The sequence below is a fragment of the Tupaia chinensis genome, unplaced genomic scaffold (assembly GCF_000334495.1).
Source record: "Tupaia chinensis unplaced genomic scaffold, TupChi_1.0 Scaffold000238_1, whole genome shotgun sequence".
Lineage (NCBI taxonomy): Eukaryota > Metazoa > Chordata > Mammalia > Scandentia > Tupaiidae > Tupaia > Tupaia belangeri.
This window is the reverse complement of record NW_006159716.1, coordinates 1,153,719-1,169,571: the sequence shown is the minus strand read 5'-3', so window position 1 is coordinate 1,169,571 and position 15,853 is coordinate 1,153,719. Positions and strand designations below refer to the sequence as shown.

The following is a 15,853-nucleotide window of genomic DNA, read 5'->3' as shown; positions in this document are numbered from 1 at the left end:
TCATTTGATCCAAAGACATAGTGAGATATTTGCACTTGATAAAAGGCCTCTCTCGTTTCCAGCGGATCGATCCGTCTGCTGAGATGGTGATGATCGATAGAATGTTCAATCAGGAGGAACGAGCTTCCTTGTCCCGGGACAAGCGTCTGGCACTCGTAGACCCTGGTAAGAAACGTCAGAGTGGAAGAAGGGGACGGCCCCTGCGTGGTTCAGGGGTTGTGGGGCCTTGGGGGCTTCATCTAGACCGACCTTTGGGTAAGAAATCCGAAGGTCGACGTAAATTCTGGGAAGGAAAGCCCCAGAGTTGAGAACAGCATGCACATACTCTGAGAGCATCTCTGTTCAACAAAATCCAAGCGGAAATTTCATGTTCTGTTCCACAGTTCTTTGCTCCATGGTAAACTTAAGTCTCCGTCTTTCTCTGGTCCTTGAGGACTAAGTGAAGTCGGGAGGCTTCTCAGAAGCACGGAAACCTCAGCGTAGTGTTGAGGGCCTTGCTATGCGCAGGTCAGGCCGGAGGGGCACGTTGGGACAGCACGCACAAAAAGCCAGTAGACTGTACCCCACTGAGGTCGACCTCTCTCACTTGATTCATGTCCTGCCAATTTTATACATTTCGGATTCGACCAAGTCTGCCTTTTTTTTTTTTTAAGATTTAAAAAATATTATTATATATATATATTTTAGATGTTTAAAATTTGCTCAAGGGCACATGTGCCACAAGAGCTAGACAGAGAGAGGGAAAGTGAGAAAGCAAGACACCAGGTCTGGAACTTGAACCCCATCAGCCATGTGGGAGTCCAGCACTCCAATCACCATGCCACCTGCTGGCTCCGCCTCTAAATTTTTTTTAAAAAAACAAGTAACATTATAACCATTCTCAGGATATAAACTTTACCCATACTTACTTTTTTTTTTTTTTTTTTACTTTTAAAAAATCTTTTATCTTACCCATACTTTCACCATCCGATAAAAGAAATTTTTTATTTAATTAATTTATTTTTAATTTGCTATAGGGCACGCATATTCACCAGAGAGAAAGAGACAGAGAGAAAGTAAGAAGGCCAGCCACCAGGTCTTAGACTTGCACCTTAGTCGCCACGTGGGAGTCCGACACCCTAACCACCACGGCACCTGCTGCCCCAAAGAAATGTTTTCATTTTTCCAGGTTTTCTCTCATCCTGGTCCCACTTGGGTATGTTATTTAGGAATCGTTACACTCACAAGGGCAAGGGCATGTGCCAGATGTGGTAAAACAACACTTCGGAAGTTTTTATTGCATTGCTATGGTCTTCAAAATAATATTTAGGGTTTTTTTCAGTTATCAGAATATGGTCCCCGAAGAGAAGGAGAGAGAGAAAGCACCACCCAAAGGGACGCGATCACACCGCAATCTTTTCTCCTCCATTCTCTATCCTCTTGGGATTTGGGGCACACACACGTGTGCACCTGGTATGTTTTCAACCACCAGGGTAGGGATCTGATCCACAGTCGGCCACATGGGATTCGGCTCCCTTAAAAACTAAGCCATGGAGCCAGCTCGATTTAATACTTTAATAATACAATAACTTGATAATTTAAGTAATGAAGTCCCATACCTTTGGACTGTTATTTTCCTGTGGCTTTATTCCTATTCTCTTCATCTCTTTTCAGATACTTAAATACCAAGATTCTGATTTGTATTTAATATGCCCCAAGCAGTTACAAACAGGGCTGGCCCTGTAGCACAGGTATGGGGAACTATGTCTGGGGAACCACACCCACTGTGGTCGACCACAGTTTGAGTCCTGGCCCCAGTAGTTTCAAAAACATACTAGCAGGTGTCCCAGCAGATGGCGTAATGGTTACGTCACTGGACTTCCACGTAGTCGACCATGGTTCAAGTCCCACACCCAGTGGCTTAAACACACCAAGCGAGTATGTGTGCATGCCCAAGATCCTGAGAGGAGGATAGAGGAGAAGGGGTTGCGGCATGGCCATTTCCCTCTCACTGTCTCTGTCTCTCTCTGGTGAGCGCACATGCCCTATGACCAAAACTAAAAAACAAACCGCAGAGCATGTTGGGCACATGTACAGGTGCGTCCAGAATACAAATGGGAAGGAGAAGTGTAGGAAAAGAGGCTGTGGCCTGGTCACACTCCTTAAGGGAGTGCTTTCTTTTTCTCCCTGGTGAGTACATGTACCCTCTGACAAGTGAAAGAAAAAACAAAAGCAATGAACCAGCAGATGGCATAATGGTTATGTCACTGGACTCCCACATAGTTGACTGCAGTTCGAGTTCCAGACCCGGCAGCTTAAAACTCACTCCAGGTCTGTGTACACGTGTACCCGGAATCCTGAGTGGACAGTGGAGAAGGGATTGTAGTGTGACCATTCCCTCTGGGGACTCTTGGTTTTCTTTCTCTCTGCCCCTCCAGCGAGCTTATGCACCCTACAGCAAAAACCTCTCAAAAAAAAAAAAAAAAATGGGGGCAGCAGGTGGCTTGGTGGTTAAAGGCTTAGGATTTTCACATGGCTGACCATGGTTCAAGTCCCGACCTGGCAGCTTGCTTTCTTGCTTTCCCTTTCTCTCTCTCTCTCTGGTCAATTTAAAAAATAATAATAACAAATGGAATTAATTAAATAAATAAAAAACAAAAACTGAAAAAGATGTTACAGGGTCAGCCCATGACCTGGGTTAAGGTGGCTGGATCTCACACGGCTGATCACAGAGTTCTCGCACCAGACCTGGAAGCTTGAGAAACACTCCGGGCACATGTGCCTAAGTGTCCAAAATCCCAAAAGGAAAGAAGTGCAGGACTGAGGGGAGAAGGGCTTGTAGCATGACCACGCCCCATGGCAGTGCTTTCTTGCTTTTTCTCTCTAACTCTCTCTGGTGAGTGCAGACACCCTCTGGCAAATTAAAAGAAAAAACAGAGGGGCCAGCAAGTGGTGAGGTGGTTAAGATACTGGACTCCCACATGGTCAACCACGGTTTGAATCCCAGACCCAGCAGCTTGCCTTCTTTTTTTTTTTTTTTTTGGGGGGGTTTTTGCTATAGGGCACGTGTGCTCACCAGAAAGACAGAGAGACAAGAAAGCGAGAAATCACCCCCCAGGGGGGATGGCCACGCCACAATCCTTTCTCCTCCATTCTCCTCTCGGGATCTTGGGCATGCACACACACGCGCCTGGCATGAGTTTTAAGCCACCGGGTCCGGGACGTGAACCGCAGTCGACTACGTGGGAGTCCAGCAACATAGTCATTACGCTAACTGCTGGTTCCCCAGCTTGCCTTCTCACTTTCCCTCCGTCTCTCTCTCTCTGTGACTCTCTGTCTCTCTCTGATGAGTGTACATCTCCTGTAGCAAATTTTAAAAATAATGATGACAAAATTAAATACATCTTGTTTAAAAGAGAAAGAGAGAGAGAGAAAGAGAGAACAGAAGCTACAAATACATGACTCTTACATTTGGGCTGGTGGAAGAGTCTGAAAGAAATCCTGTGGACCTATCAGGAGCCTCAAATCTTTCCAAACAAGAAAAGGAGAATGTAAGGAACCAGCAGTTAGCGTAATGGCTATGTCGCTGGACTCCCACGTAGTCGACCGTGGTTCGTGTCCCAGACCCCGTGACTTAAAACTCACGCCGGGCGCGTGTGCGTGCGTGCCCAAGATCCCGAGAGGAGAATGGAGGAGAAGGGATTGCGGCGTGACCATCCCCCCTGGGGGGTGATTTCTCGCTTTCTGTCTCTATGTCTCTCTCTGTCTGTCTGGCGAGCGCACGCGCCCTGTAGCGAAAACCTCTCCATAAAAGAAAAGGAGAATGTAGGATACATGAGGGAATCTTCACAAAGTTCATGAAAACACACGTAAGAGGACCGCCAAATGGCATAATGGTTACGTCACTGGCCTCACACATGGCCAGCCATGGTTTGAGTCCCAGACCTGGCAGTTTGAAACTCACACCAAGCACACGTGCGTATGTGCCCAGTCTGGAGAGGAGAATGGAGAAGGCCATCACGGGTGATTTCGCACTTTCTGTCTCTCTATCTCTCTCTGTCTCTTTGGCAAGCACACGTGCCCTATAGCAAAAATCTCCCTTAAAAAAATACATATAAGGGAACCAGCAGTTAGCGTAATGGCTATGTCGCTGGACTCCCACGTAGTCGACCGCGGTTCGTGTCCCGGACCCGGTGGCTTAAAACTCACGCCGGGCGCGTGTGCGTGCGTGCCCAAGATCCCGAGAGGAGAATGGAGGAGAAGGGATTGCGGCGTGACCATCCCCCCTGGGGGGTGATTTCTCGCTTTCTGTCTCTATGTCTCTCTCTGTCTGTCTGGCGAGCGCACGCGCCCTACAGTGAAAATCTCTCCAAAAAAAAATACATATAAGAAAACTGCATAAATCTCAATTTTAATTTTTTTTGTTTTTGCACCACAGTGAACTCATACTTAATTCCATTTCTCTACAAACTTTCTGAAATCCCCTCACGTTGTTATGTCTGTCCTTTTTTCTCAGAATCTGAAATCACCTTTTGCCTTTTGGGGAATGGCTTGTGGACAGCCCCTCCTGCCTCGGCAGCCCCTCAGACATGAGTGCGACCCGGGCAGGGGCCATGCCTCATTGTCCTCAGGGCAGTGCCTGATGGTCAGTCTTACCGACGGAGTCATCTTTTTAGATTTCAAGGCTCTGTCCCCTAGATCTCACATTTCAGGACGCGGTGAACCAATTCATGTTCACACTATCTGTGTCTTTATGGGTTACGGCTGTCGTCAAAGCCCTGTTTCACTTTGACTCCAGAGTTAACTCTTTTCCTGCCCTGCCCTTGCATAGTCAGCAGTCGGCCTGCCTCCACCCACCTACCCCCTCCGTGCCCTAAATCCTCACGTACACATCCCTTGCCACCCTCCAGCTCTCAGGCTTGGCACGGTGCCGTTCTCACTCACAGACGTGGTTCCTCCATACCTCACTGTCCTTCTAAAAAGATACTATCAGGCCAGCCTGTGGCATGGAGGTTAAGGCAGCCGGATCCCACATGGCCAACTGCACGGTCTGGTCCTGGGCCTGGCAGCTCGAAAAACACACCAAGTGCTTGTGTATATGTGTTTAAAATCCCGAGAGGAGAAGGGATCGCAGCATGGCCCACCTTCCTGTGGGGTGCTTTCTTACTTTCTCTGTCTCTCAGTCTCTCTCTCTCTGTGTGTCTCTCTCCAGTGAATGCACAAAACCATAGCAAATTAAAAAAAAAAAAAAGATACTATCTTGCATGCATGTTGATATGCATTCTGTGGTCTTGGCCACGTGTAGAGGAACTGAGGTGCTGTCACCCCAGGACAAGTGGCTATGTCCATCCCTCCCCCTCCAAAAGCTCCACCAGGGCCCTCAGCTCAAGGGAGAAACCAGGCTGATGCCAGCACTTGGTTTCTGTTTGCAGACTGTTGCAAAGCAGTCGTTAACAAAACCAGTGCAAACTAGCCCCGAGAGAGCAGGACTGCGTGGAGCTCTCGACCAGAGGTTTTCCCAGTTGTCGTCGGGCAGCTACCTTCCATGGTGTAAGCCTCCTGACCGGAAGCTGTGGCTCCACACCTCGGTTGCTTTTACCAGCTGCCCGCACAGTACCAGGCCCCTGCGTGTCCCTGTACTTGAGACAGACCGCTCAACGGCTGGGCTGGGCTGGGCTGGGCTGGGCTGGGCTGGGCTGGGTGTGCTGTGCAATCCTTGTTCTCCCCACTCACTGATGTCCTGTCATCTTGTTCCCATTTGCAGAGGGTTTTCAGGCTGATTTCTGTTGTTCCGTCAAATTTGATAAAGCCGCCCCTGAGCCCCAGTTTGGCAGGAATGACCAGCCTGGCAGTAAAACAACCAGCTCTCCACACCTGACAGCCAAGGCCCAAAGCAGAGACCGAGCCAAGCCAGGCCTGGCAGAACCAACGGATCACGACCCGTTTCATCTAGTGCCTAATCACATCGTGGTCTCTGCAGAAGGAAACATTTCTAAAAAAGCGGAATGTCCCGGCAGAGCACTCAAATTTGACAAAGCGGGTTTAGCTCAATACCGGAGTGCACCTGAAGAGAAAACCGCCCGGAGAGACCCCCCGAAGGCCAGCGAGTGCTCCCCCGGCCCGGAGGGCCACCGGAAGACCTCGTCCAGACCAGATCCAGGCACTGAGAGCAAAGTCTCGGGTGTCCTGGCAGACCCTCACTTGGAGATGCCGTGTAACAATTCCTTCCAGGACAGAGCTCTGCGGAATTCTCCAAAGAATGAAGTTTTACACACAGACATCATGAAAGGGTCAGGTGAGCCCCAGCCAGACCTGCAGCTCACGAAGAGTTTAGAAACAACGTTCAAGAACATCTTGGAACTCAAAAAGGCAGGGCGGCAGTCCCAGAGTGACCCTGCGGGTAGCGGCTCCGTTGAGTTAGATTTCCCCAACTTTTCTCCCATGGCTTCGCAGGAGAACTGCCTGGAGAAGTTCATCCCGGACCACAGCGAAGGCGTGGTAGAAACTGACTCCATTTTAGAAGCAGCTGTAAATAGTATCCTAGAGTGTTAATAGCAGCAGCCCTTCCCCACTCCGCCCCGAGACCCCGCCCCGGACAAGTTACAGTCGTTCCTGGCAAAAGCAAATGGAAATGGTCTCCCATCTCCAGCCTGCTTGATCGTCCATCACAGGTTAATTCTTTCTAATCTCAATCCTGTCCTTGGTTTAAGAGCAATACTTGTCGTGGTTACAGGGAGATCCTTTAGGAAAATTAATCCTTGTTAGAAAGCAGTCTGATAGGCCCTACACATTTCAAGTGTAATGAAAGTACTTTTAGTCTTTTTTTTTTTTTCCTTTTTTTCCAAAAATGCGGTAACTCAATGAGACCACAGTACATTGGCCCTGGGTAAAAATTTTGACAATCAGAAGTCAGTTGAAAAAGAACACTTATTAAAATCCAACAAGACCGATAGCAACTACTTTTTAAAGCATATCCCATTACATCTCCAAATTTAGGTTGGTGGGGTTTTATGGTTTGGTTTGGTTTGGTTTGGTTTTTAGTTACATCCTTTTTTGGGTTTTTGTTGTTGGTGTCAGGAGGAGACCACATGGTCCTTCTCCCCTCAGCCGTCTCTGACCAGTTGCTGGCGTCTCCACCAGTAGCAGATGAGCAGGGCATTTGCAGGGCTTCCCTGTTGATCCTTCAAGTGCTTTTCTGATGCTCTTAGAGCAAAACCTCATGTTTCTCAGCATATCCATGTTGAATTCATCTAGGGAACGCTCTGTCGTTATTGCAACCGCATGACTTGAAATAATGTCACCAGGCTAAATAAAGGAAAATGGAAACCAGTTAAGTGGCACAGTGTACAGGGGAGGCCGGGATAGAGCCATGAGGATTATAATATGTATATATGTACAAGCATATATATGCTAACTATGGGGGAAGACACAAGAGTTTTCATTTTATAATTGGATATAGTCAACATGTATGCTTCTGTTCATTGCTGGGTTTTGCTTCATTTCACCTCTCTTTGCACCCTCTGCCACAAAAAGCCAAGCGTGGAAAGCACTTTCATTTGAAAACTATGTTGTAACGTTCCAGTTTCAACGTTACGGGGACTCTGGCCTTGTTTATGCTTCTCGTTGTCTTGAGAACCGTAGTCCCTGCCGGCAGCAATCATTACCAAAACACAGATAAACCAAAGGTAGCCAGCCAGCCCGCCACTGCAAGGAAAGATCCGAGACACGGGATTCCCACTTGAGAGCCAAAGGACATGCCCTGTCACGGTTTGTGTTTGGCCCGTGTCCACACAGGTCAATGTGACGTACTGCTTTATTTTTCTTTTCAGGGAGCGTTGCCCATATTCCTTTATTGGTTATCTACCCCCACGTCATCCCGTTTCTGTCATTACCTTCATTCTCAATGTCACTGTCACTGTCACTTACCTCCTCTCATCAGGAAAGCTACCTAACGGGGTTTCGCACGCACGCCTCTCCCACACGCTGGGCATGTATCTGAGGTCATTTGGTTAGTGTGTGCACACTCACGCTTCCTCTTACTACACCCGCTCATTTATCCTGTCGATGGCCCTGGCTTTAGAGGTGCACCCAGCCGTCTCTACTTTAACATGCTGCCAGGATCTGCTCTGGCTGTCCCCAGAATGGGGAAGACCCCCATTGTCATCATGTTGGGCATTTCTTTTCCAGATCGGCCTGAGATGGAAAAGGCGGCTTCTGATTATTAGAAAACACAGCAGCGGAAGACCTATACCCTCCCTGCCCCTCTGTCCCGGCACACAGAGAACCTCTGTGGGACAGCCAGTCTTCGTGACAGCAACGTGCTCCCACCCCACCCCCCCGCCCCCGCCAATAAAAATGGGAAAATCTGGGCCCCTTTAGGGTAACCATTTTTTCCTTATTTGTGCCAATGTCCAAGCTGCAGATTTCCCTTCTCCTGTCTTGTAACATATTAGGAAGATAAGTTGGTATTGCCAGTTGGAACTTTCTGTTTGGGCAGTCCTGGCCCTGCCCTCAATTCCACAATCTCCTAGGCTCTTCTTCTCTTAGGGCTCATGCTCCCCTAACTCCTAGCCAGACATAAAGATGGTCCCCCCTGATCAAATTCTTCTCGTTGTGGAACTTTCGAGCTGGAAGCCTTCACGTGGGCTGCTAATGAGTTACATTAATTCCTGCGAATCAGTGGCATTGCTAGACAAGAAAAGCTTCGTGTATTTTTGTCACCTCTCCCCCGTCCCCAGCCTGCCCACTGCCCCAGTCCTAGCTTTTCTGTGCCATCTTAAAGGGTTTTTAAGCCCCAACACTTGTCTAGCAAATGGAGAGCCGAATTTACCAAAATGAAACTTGTAAATTTTTGTGTCCTTGTATGTAAGTTTACTTTTTATGGAGGAAGGATTCTAGATAATGACAAATGAAGATGACGAAATGTATTTTACTCCTGTGATTAGGTTGTGCACACCTGGGTCATATCTCGCATGTCGAGCCCCTTCTGGTGAAGGGTCAGAGAGTTCAGCCTCGGATGGCCACATTCAGTCGTTCAGGTTCATTAGTTAAAGTTAAGTTTTGGAACTCAGATAAAAAAATCATTTTCTTTTTTTTTTTCTTTTTTCCTGTTGTTGTGGAAAAGCGTGAATGTGTTATTAAGCATTTGATTTTCTGTGTCCTTAAGTACTGCCTAAAGATAAAGCAAATTTTAAACTGGCAATTACGAAAAAGAACTATTTTAGCTCTGAGGAATTTAGTACACTCTGTTAGATTAGGGAGGCCTTACAGACTGACTTGACTTAAAGAGGACGCGTCACTCGCTGTCAGTGTGGTGTGGGCTTTATTTGCTTAAATACCTTCATTTGTATAGTATGTCTCACTTGAAATTGCTTTGTATACATTTTGTAAAAATATTTATAAAATGTTTTGTAAAAAAAAGTATAACAAATTGCAGTTTATTTTGTTATGTTGGATAAATACTGTTAAAAAGAAACCAGTCAGTAACTATATTGTTAATCCACGGTTAGGAAATGTTTAGTTGGAGATTACAAAATGAAACAACCATTGCAATACAGCCAAAGATTTGGGAAAATGTGCAACTGTGATTGTCTTGATTTTGCAAATAGGAATGGCTGCTTTTCCCAGAAGAGGGTGAGTGTTCAGTGGGAGTCCTATTTAGATACATTTACCATTACCAAAAAGTAGCCTAACCAGTGAGGGGGTAGGATTCTAACCCATCAGCCTTTCCAAACACTTACAAATGGCATGCAGTCGGTCAGTGAGGAAGTCTGCTCATCCCCATCCCCATCCCCATCCTCCATCCCTAGTCCTGTCACATGGCTCCTTAGCTAAGCAAGGAAAATAGGGGGTCATTTGGAAAGTTAGTTACATGAGCCCTACTCAGCAGGAGATCTTCTTCAACCTGTTTCTGGAAGAACAAGGAGAAAGCTAAGAGATACATAAAGAACATAATTTTACTAAGATTTATTCCAGAATTAACATGCTTCCCTTAGTATTCATATATTTGACCAAATTGTACTGAAAAGTACCTCTGTCATCTTATCTTTAAAAAAAAAAAAAAAGAATTATTTTATTTAACTTTATTTATTTATTTATTTATTTAAATTTGACAAGAGAGAGATAGGGGGTGGGGGAAGCGAGAAAGCAAGCCGCCAGGTTCAGGACTGGAACTTCGGTCGGCCATGTGGGAGGCCAGCACCTTAACCACCATGCCACCTGACAGCCCCACTGTAACTTTATCTTTGAAATCAACCCTGTGTGAGGCCTGTCTGGGTTCCCATCCTCACAAGTGTGACTCTACCCAAATTGTTAGAGAAACTCACGGAGATGAAATTACTGGGGGGAGCACTTTCGGGGAGGGGCTAGAATTTATCATCGTACTTCTTTATGGTGTAATGGCTTCCCTCCCTCCACTATCAGTGGTAGGAAATCAAGATGCTGAAGTGATCAGTATAGAAATGGGAAGTCATTCTCATATACCGAACAGGCATTAGAATAATTACTGCTAGAATAATCGGATCAGAGGATGGGTCCCTTTTTGCCTTTTATACCATAAGAAACTCCACCTCACGCTGAGCTTCTTTTCTGGCTAAAGATAAATGTGCATCCCACATTCTTGCTCTTCTTCCGGCCATTTGCAAAGGGAGTGAGTGCCCCAGGCATGAAGGATTAGAAGGAACCATCATCTGGCTCCTCAGTCAGGTCTCTGGGTCTCTGTATTCCAGTGGCATGCCCAGAGGAAAAAAGACCAAGAAGAATCTTTTTTGTTTTTATTTTCATTTTATTTACCATTATTATTATTTAATTTGCTATTATTTAATTTGCTATTATTATTTAATTTGCTATAGGCATATGCATTCACCAAAGAGCAATTCAGAAAGAGAGAGAAAATGACACCTTCTGTCTCTCTGTCTCTGTCTTTCTGGCGAGCCCACATGCTCTATAGCAAAAACCTCTCCAAAAAAAAAAGAGAGAGAGAAAATGAGAAAGCAGGCCACCAGGTTCAAGACTCACTGTGGTCAACCATGTAGGAGTCTGGTGCCTTAACTACCATGCCACCTGCTGGCCCCCAGGCATCATCTTATAAGATAGTGAAAGCCCTCAGACATGTATGTGGGAGTTTGTTTTCCAGGAATGGGACCATACCACTTTTTGATGCAGAAAAAGTAGCAGTGAATTGTTGGGAGAAAAGGTAGGGAAAAAGAACTCCTCCGGGACCAGCAGTTAGCGTAATGGCTATGTCGCTGAACTCCCATGTAGTCGACTGCAGTTCAAGTGCCAGACCCGGTGGCTTAAACTCACGCTGGGCGTGTGTGTGTGTGTGTGTGTGTGTGCGCCCAAGATCCCGAGAGGAGAATGGAGGAGAAGGAATTGCAGCGTGACCATACCCCCTGGGGGGTGATGTCTCGCTTTCTGTCTGTCTGGCAAGCGCACGCACCCTATAGCAAAAACTTCTTCTTCTTCAAAAAAAGGAACACCTCCACCATCTGGAGGCAGGGAACAAGCAAGGCTTAGCTGAGCTGTTCTCAAAGGGCAAGGCCTGTACAGCCCAGCTCTTCGGCCTGGCGTGCTTTCCAAGGCAGAGTTAGGACCCCTTGAGGATCCAACCGAAGATGGAGATCATCAGCCACCAAATATTTCTTGATCAGTTGGCTATATGACAGGCAGCATACTGGACTTTGGGATGTATGGATAATAATGTCTCTTCTCAGGGATCAGCAGATGGCATAATGGTTACATCACTGGACTCCCACATAGCTAACTGTGGTTCAAGTCCCAGATCCAGAGGCTTGAAACTCATGCCGGGCACATGTGCATGTGTGCCCAAAACCCCAAGGAGAGAATGGAGGAGAAGGGATTGCAGTGTGGCCATTTCCCGGGGAGTGGGGTGATTTCTTGCTTTCTCTTTCTTGCCAGTGCATGTGCCCTATAGCAAAAATCTCTCTTTTAAAAAATAGTAATCACTAGGACCAGCCAGTGGCATGGTGGTTAAGGTGCTGGACACTCCCACATGGCTGACCATGGTTCGAGTCCCGGACCTGGCAGCTTGCTTTCTCACTCTTTCTCTCTCTGGTCAAATTAAAATAAATGAATGATAAATAAAATTAAATAATTATTTAAAAAAATAGTAATCATGTTTTTCTCAAGGAGCTCACAGTGCAGAGTGGGAGCAGGCACCTAGCTATGTTACATTTGGAAACTGACTGGAGTTGCGGAGAGAACATGGCGCATTCACAGCCCCCGGACACCACCTGCTAGCCACCCATATTACCTGCTCTGGTTCTTAGTACAGTTTCCTGAGCTATGTTTGAGGAAAAGATATGAATGAAGGTAAAGGAATTCCGTAACTGTAAAATGTTAAGTACATGGAGAAATAAGGCTCAACCTACACACAAATCATTGTGTAAAGTGGATTCTGGGAGCCAGCAGGTAGCGTGGAGTTAAGGTGCTAGATCCCACGTGACCGATGGCACAGTTTGAACCCTGGACCTGGCAGCCTGAAAATCATGCCAGGGGTTTATGTGTGTACCTAAAATCCTGAGAGAATAAAAAAAGGGATTGTGGCATGACCAGCCCCCAGGAGGTGACCTCTCTCTCTAGTGAGTACACATCCCCTAGAACTTAAAAAAAAAAAAAAAAAGAAAGGTGGATTCTATCCTATGGCCATTACTACAGGTAAAAGACATTTATGAGAGACCCTGATCAGTATTCCACGTGGGCATGTGCTGAGTCTGGCCTTTGAAGACACTTGTGAAGGCAAGGACTTCCTTAGGAAAAGTCACTTCTGCGAAGGTCAAGGGACGCAGTGCCACGAACTGGGCAGAAAGTGCCCCTCCTAGCACATAGTCAGGTATCTTATTTTTTCCCTTTTTTAGAAATTTTGCTCGAGGGCAGATTCACTCACTGGAGTGAGGGTCTGGGGAGAAGACACTCCAGAAGAGGTGTTCACGCCACAGTCCCTCCTCCATCTCATGCCCTTGGACATGGGAGCAGTACGCTCTGGGCGTGTTTTTCAGGCCACCAGGCTGCAGACTCAGACCTTGGTGTCAGGCGTATGGGACCCAGCCGCCTCCACCACCATGCTGTCTGGCCGGCTCCATCCTCGCGGATCTTTATGCAAGGTACTCTCAGCCTCTGTGTCCTAGCCCCATTTGTTAGGGTAAAATGTGATGTTACTAAAAAAGTACAGAAAAAAAAAAAAAAGTGAATGTTCTGTCATCCCTGAAATAATTTGGAAGGATCTGAGGTTCTTCTGTTCTGCCTTTGGTCTCACTTCCAACATGCTGTCTGCTTCCTACCTCGCTCTCCTCTCTCCCCTCCACCCTCAGAAGGGCTGCCCCTCACCTGTTCTCCCTCTTCCTTCGCACTTTTCATTGGGATCAAAAGCTGTTGTTTTTGATCAACAACAAAAACAACAGTTTCTTTCCTTCCTTCCTTCCTTTCTTCCTTCCTTCCTTCCCTTCCTTCCTTCTCTGCTTCCTTCCTTCCTTCCTTCCTCCTGTCACTCTGAGGACGCAAGGAAAGACTGGGAGAAGGAAGCCAATTGCAGAAGGGCTACAACCCACGAGCGTGGCAGCAGACAGGGCTCATCCACGTAGCTGCCTGGAGGATATGCTGTGTGTGCTGACTAAAAAGGCCTGGATCAATTTTCTCAAGTAAAAATCTCAGATTCCAGATAATCCAGAAGTCGGACATTACTGAAATAGCTCATCCACAGACCTATTAGGAAAGGGATACTGGAGTCAATTCACAGAACCACAAAATGTCAGTCCTGAAAACGGCCTTCAAAAGTATCTAGTCTGGGACCAGCAGTTGGCGTGATGGCTATGTCGCTGGACTCCCATGTAGTCAGCCGCAGTTCACGTCCCGGACCCGGTGGCTTAAACTCACGCTGGGCGCATGCGCGTGCGTGCCCAAGATCCCGAGAGGAGAAGGGATTGCGGTGTGGCCACCCCCCCGGGGGGGGGGGGGGGGGTTCTCACTTTGTCTTTCTGGTGAGCCCCCGCGCCCGATAGCAAAACCTAAGGGAAAAAAAAAAAGCATCTAGTCAGGACCAGCAGGTGGCATAGTGGTTGGGGCACTGGACTCCCACATACCCACTGACTGTGGTTTGAGTTCCAGATCTGGTGGTTTCCTTTCTCACTTTCCATTTTTCTCTCTCTCTGTCTCTTTCTGGTGAGTGCACATATCCTATAGCAAATTTTAAAATAATAATGATGATAAATAAAATTAAATATATTTTTAAACAAAACAGCAAGTCAAGTTGTTTTTTGTTTTTTTGAGAGAGAGAGAGAATTTTGTTTTAGGGCATGTGTACATGCCAGAGAGACAGACACAGACAGAAAGCAAGAAATCACCCCAAGGGAGGATGGTCACGCCACAATCCTCTTGGGATCTTGGACATGCACACACACACACTTGGTGTGAGGGTTTTTTTTTTTTCTTTCTTTTTTTCTTTTTTTTTAAGAATTATTTTGTTAACTTTATTTATTTATTTATTTATTCATTTTAATTTGACCAGAGAGGGACAGAGAAAATGAGAAAGTTAGCTGCCAGATCCAAGACTCAAACCACGGTCAGCCATGTGGGAGTCCAGTGCCTTTCAACCACCATGCCACCCGCTGGCCTCGCGGGATGCCTTTAAACCACCATGCCACCTGCTGGCCTCTCAGCATGAGTTTTAAGCTGCCAGGTCCAGGATTCAAACTGTGGTTAACTGTGTGGGAGTCCAGCAATGTAACCATTATAGCATCTGCTGGTCCCATAGTCAAGTGGTTCCTAAAACCACAAGAAGCTAATTACCCAGAGAGCTGTCTCTTAAAGTAATTCATATGTAGGGCCAACAATGGTGTAGCGGTTACATCACTGGACTTCCACATGGCCAATCACTATTCGAGTCCTGGGCCTGGTGGTTCAAAAATCATGCTGGGCATGTGTGTGTGCAGCCCCAGGATCCTGGGAGGAAAATGGAGAAGGGACTGTGGCAAAGCCACCCCCTGTTGGGGGTGATTTCTCATTTTCCCTCTCACTGTCTCTGTCTCTCTCTCTCCAAAGAGCACACATACTCTAAGGCAGAAACCTCTTAAATAAAAAGTAATGTAATAAACAAAAGTCATACCACAAAATGGAAATTTTCCATTCCAGACCCCATTCTCATTTCCCACCAATGTTTTTTTGTATATCCTTCCAAAACTGTTACATACAAAGAAAACTACAACCAAAAAACAAACGACTCTAGCCTGTATCTTTTTCAAATGTATCTTTTACACTCTAGCCTGTATCTTTTTCAAATGTATCTGAATTTGGGAGTGTTATAGTCAGAATTCTTTGGTTGTACGCAACAGAAACAGATTCTGGTTAGCACAAAGAGATTCCCCCCCCCACCCCGCCCTCGCCCCCAGAGGTTTTCACCTTGCTATAGGGTGCCTGCGCTCGCCAGACAGACAAAGACAGACAGAGAGACGGAAAGCGAAAAATCACCCCCCAGGGGGGATGGCCACGCCGCAATCCCTTCTCCATTCTCCATTCTCCATTCTCCTCTGGAGATCTTGGGCACGCACACACGCCCAGTGTGAGTTTAAGCCACCGGGTCCGAAACTCGAACCGCGGTCGACTACATAGGAGTCCAGCGACATAGCCATTACTCCAACTGCTGGTCCCAAGCACAAAGAGATCTTAAATGGAAGCTAAGAGTCGAAGTGAAGACAACCACCAGGCTTGAGCAAGACAAGAATAAGGAAACTCCAGGAGATGGTAGGTGGATTTTTTTTTTCCCAGAGATTTTTGCTATAGGACACATATCCTCACTGGAAAGACAGAAAGTGAGAAATCAACCCCCCCCCCCCCCAGGGGGGGGCAAAACCAAAGCACC

The 15,853-nt window shown here is 46.7% G+C and overlaps 1 protein-coding gene across 4 annotated transcripts in view; it reads left to right on the top strand.

Annotated features, from left to right (window-relative positions):
* Positions 1-7,605, top strand: part of BICRAL (BICRA like chromatin remodeling complex associated protein) — a 64,733-nt gene extending 57,128 nt beyond the window's left edge. For all 4 annotated transcript variants that reach the window (XM_006148559.3, XM_006148560.3, XM_006148558.3 and 1 more), the window contains 2 exons: positions 63-165; positions 5,744-7,605. In XM_006148559.3, the coding sequence (XP_006148621.1) occupies positions 63-165; positions 5,744-6,531 (891 nt within the window). In that variant the 3' untranslated portion in view covers positions 6,532-7,605. The remainder of the gene's footprint in view (positions 1-62; positions 166-5,743) is intronic.
* The last annotated feature ends 8,248 nt before the right edge of the window (positions 7,606-15,853 follow it).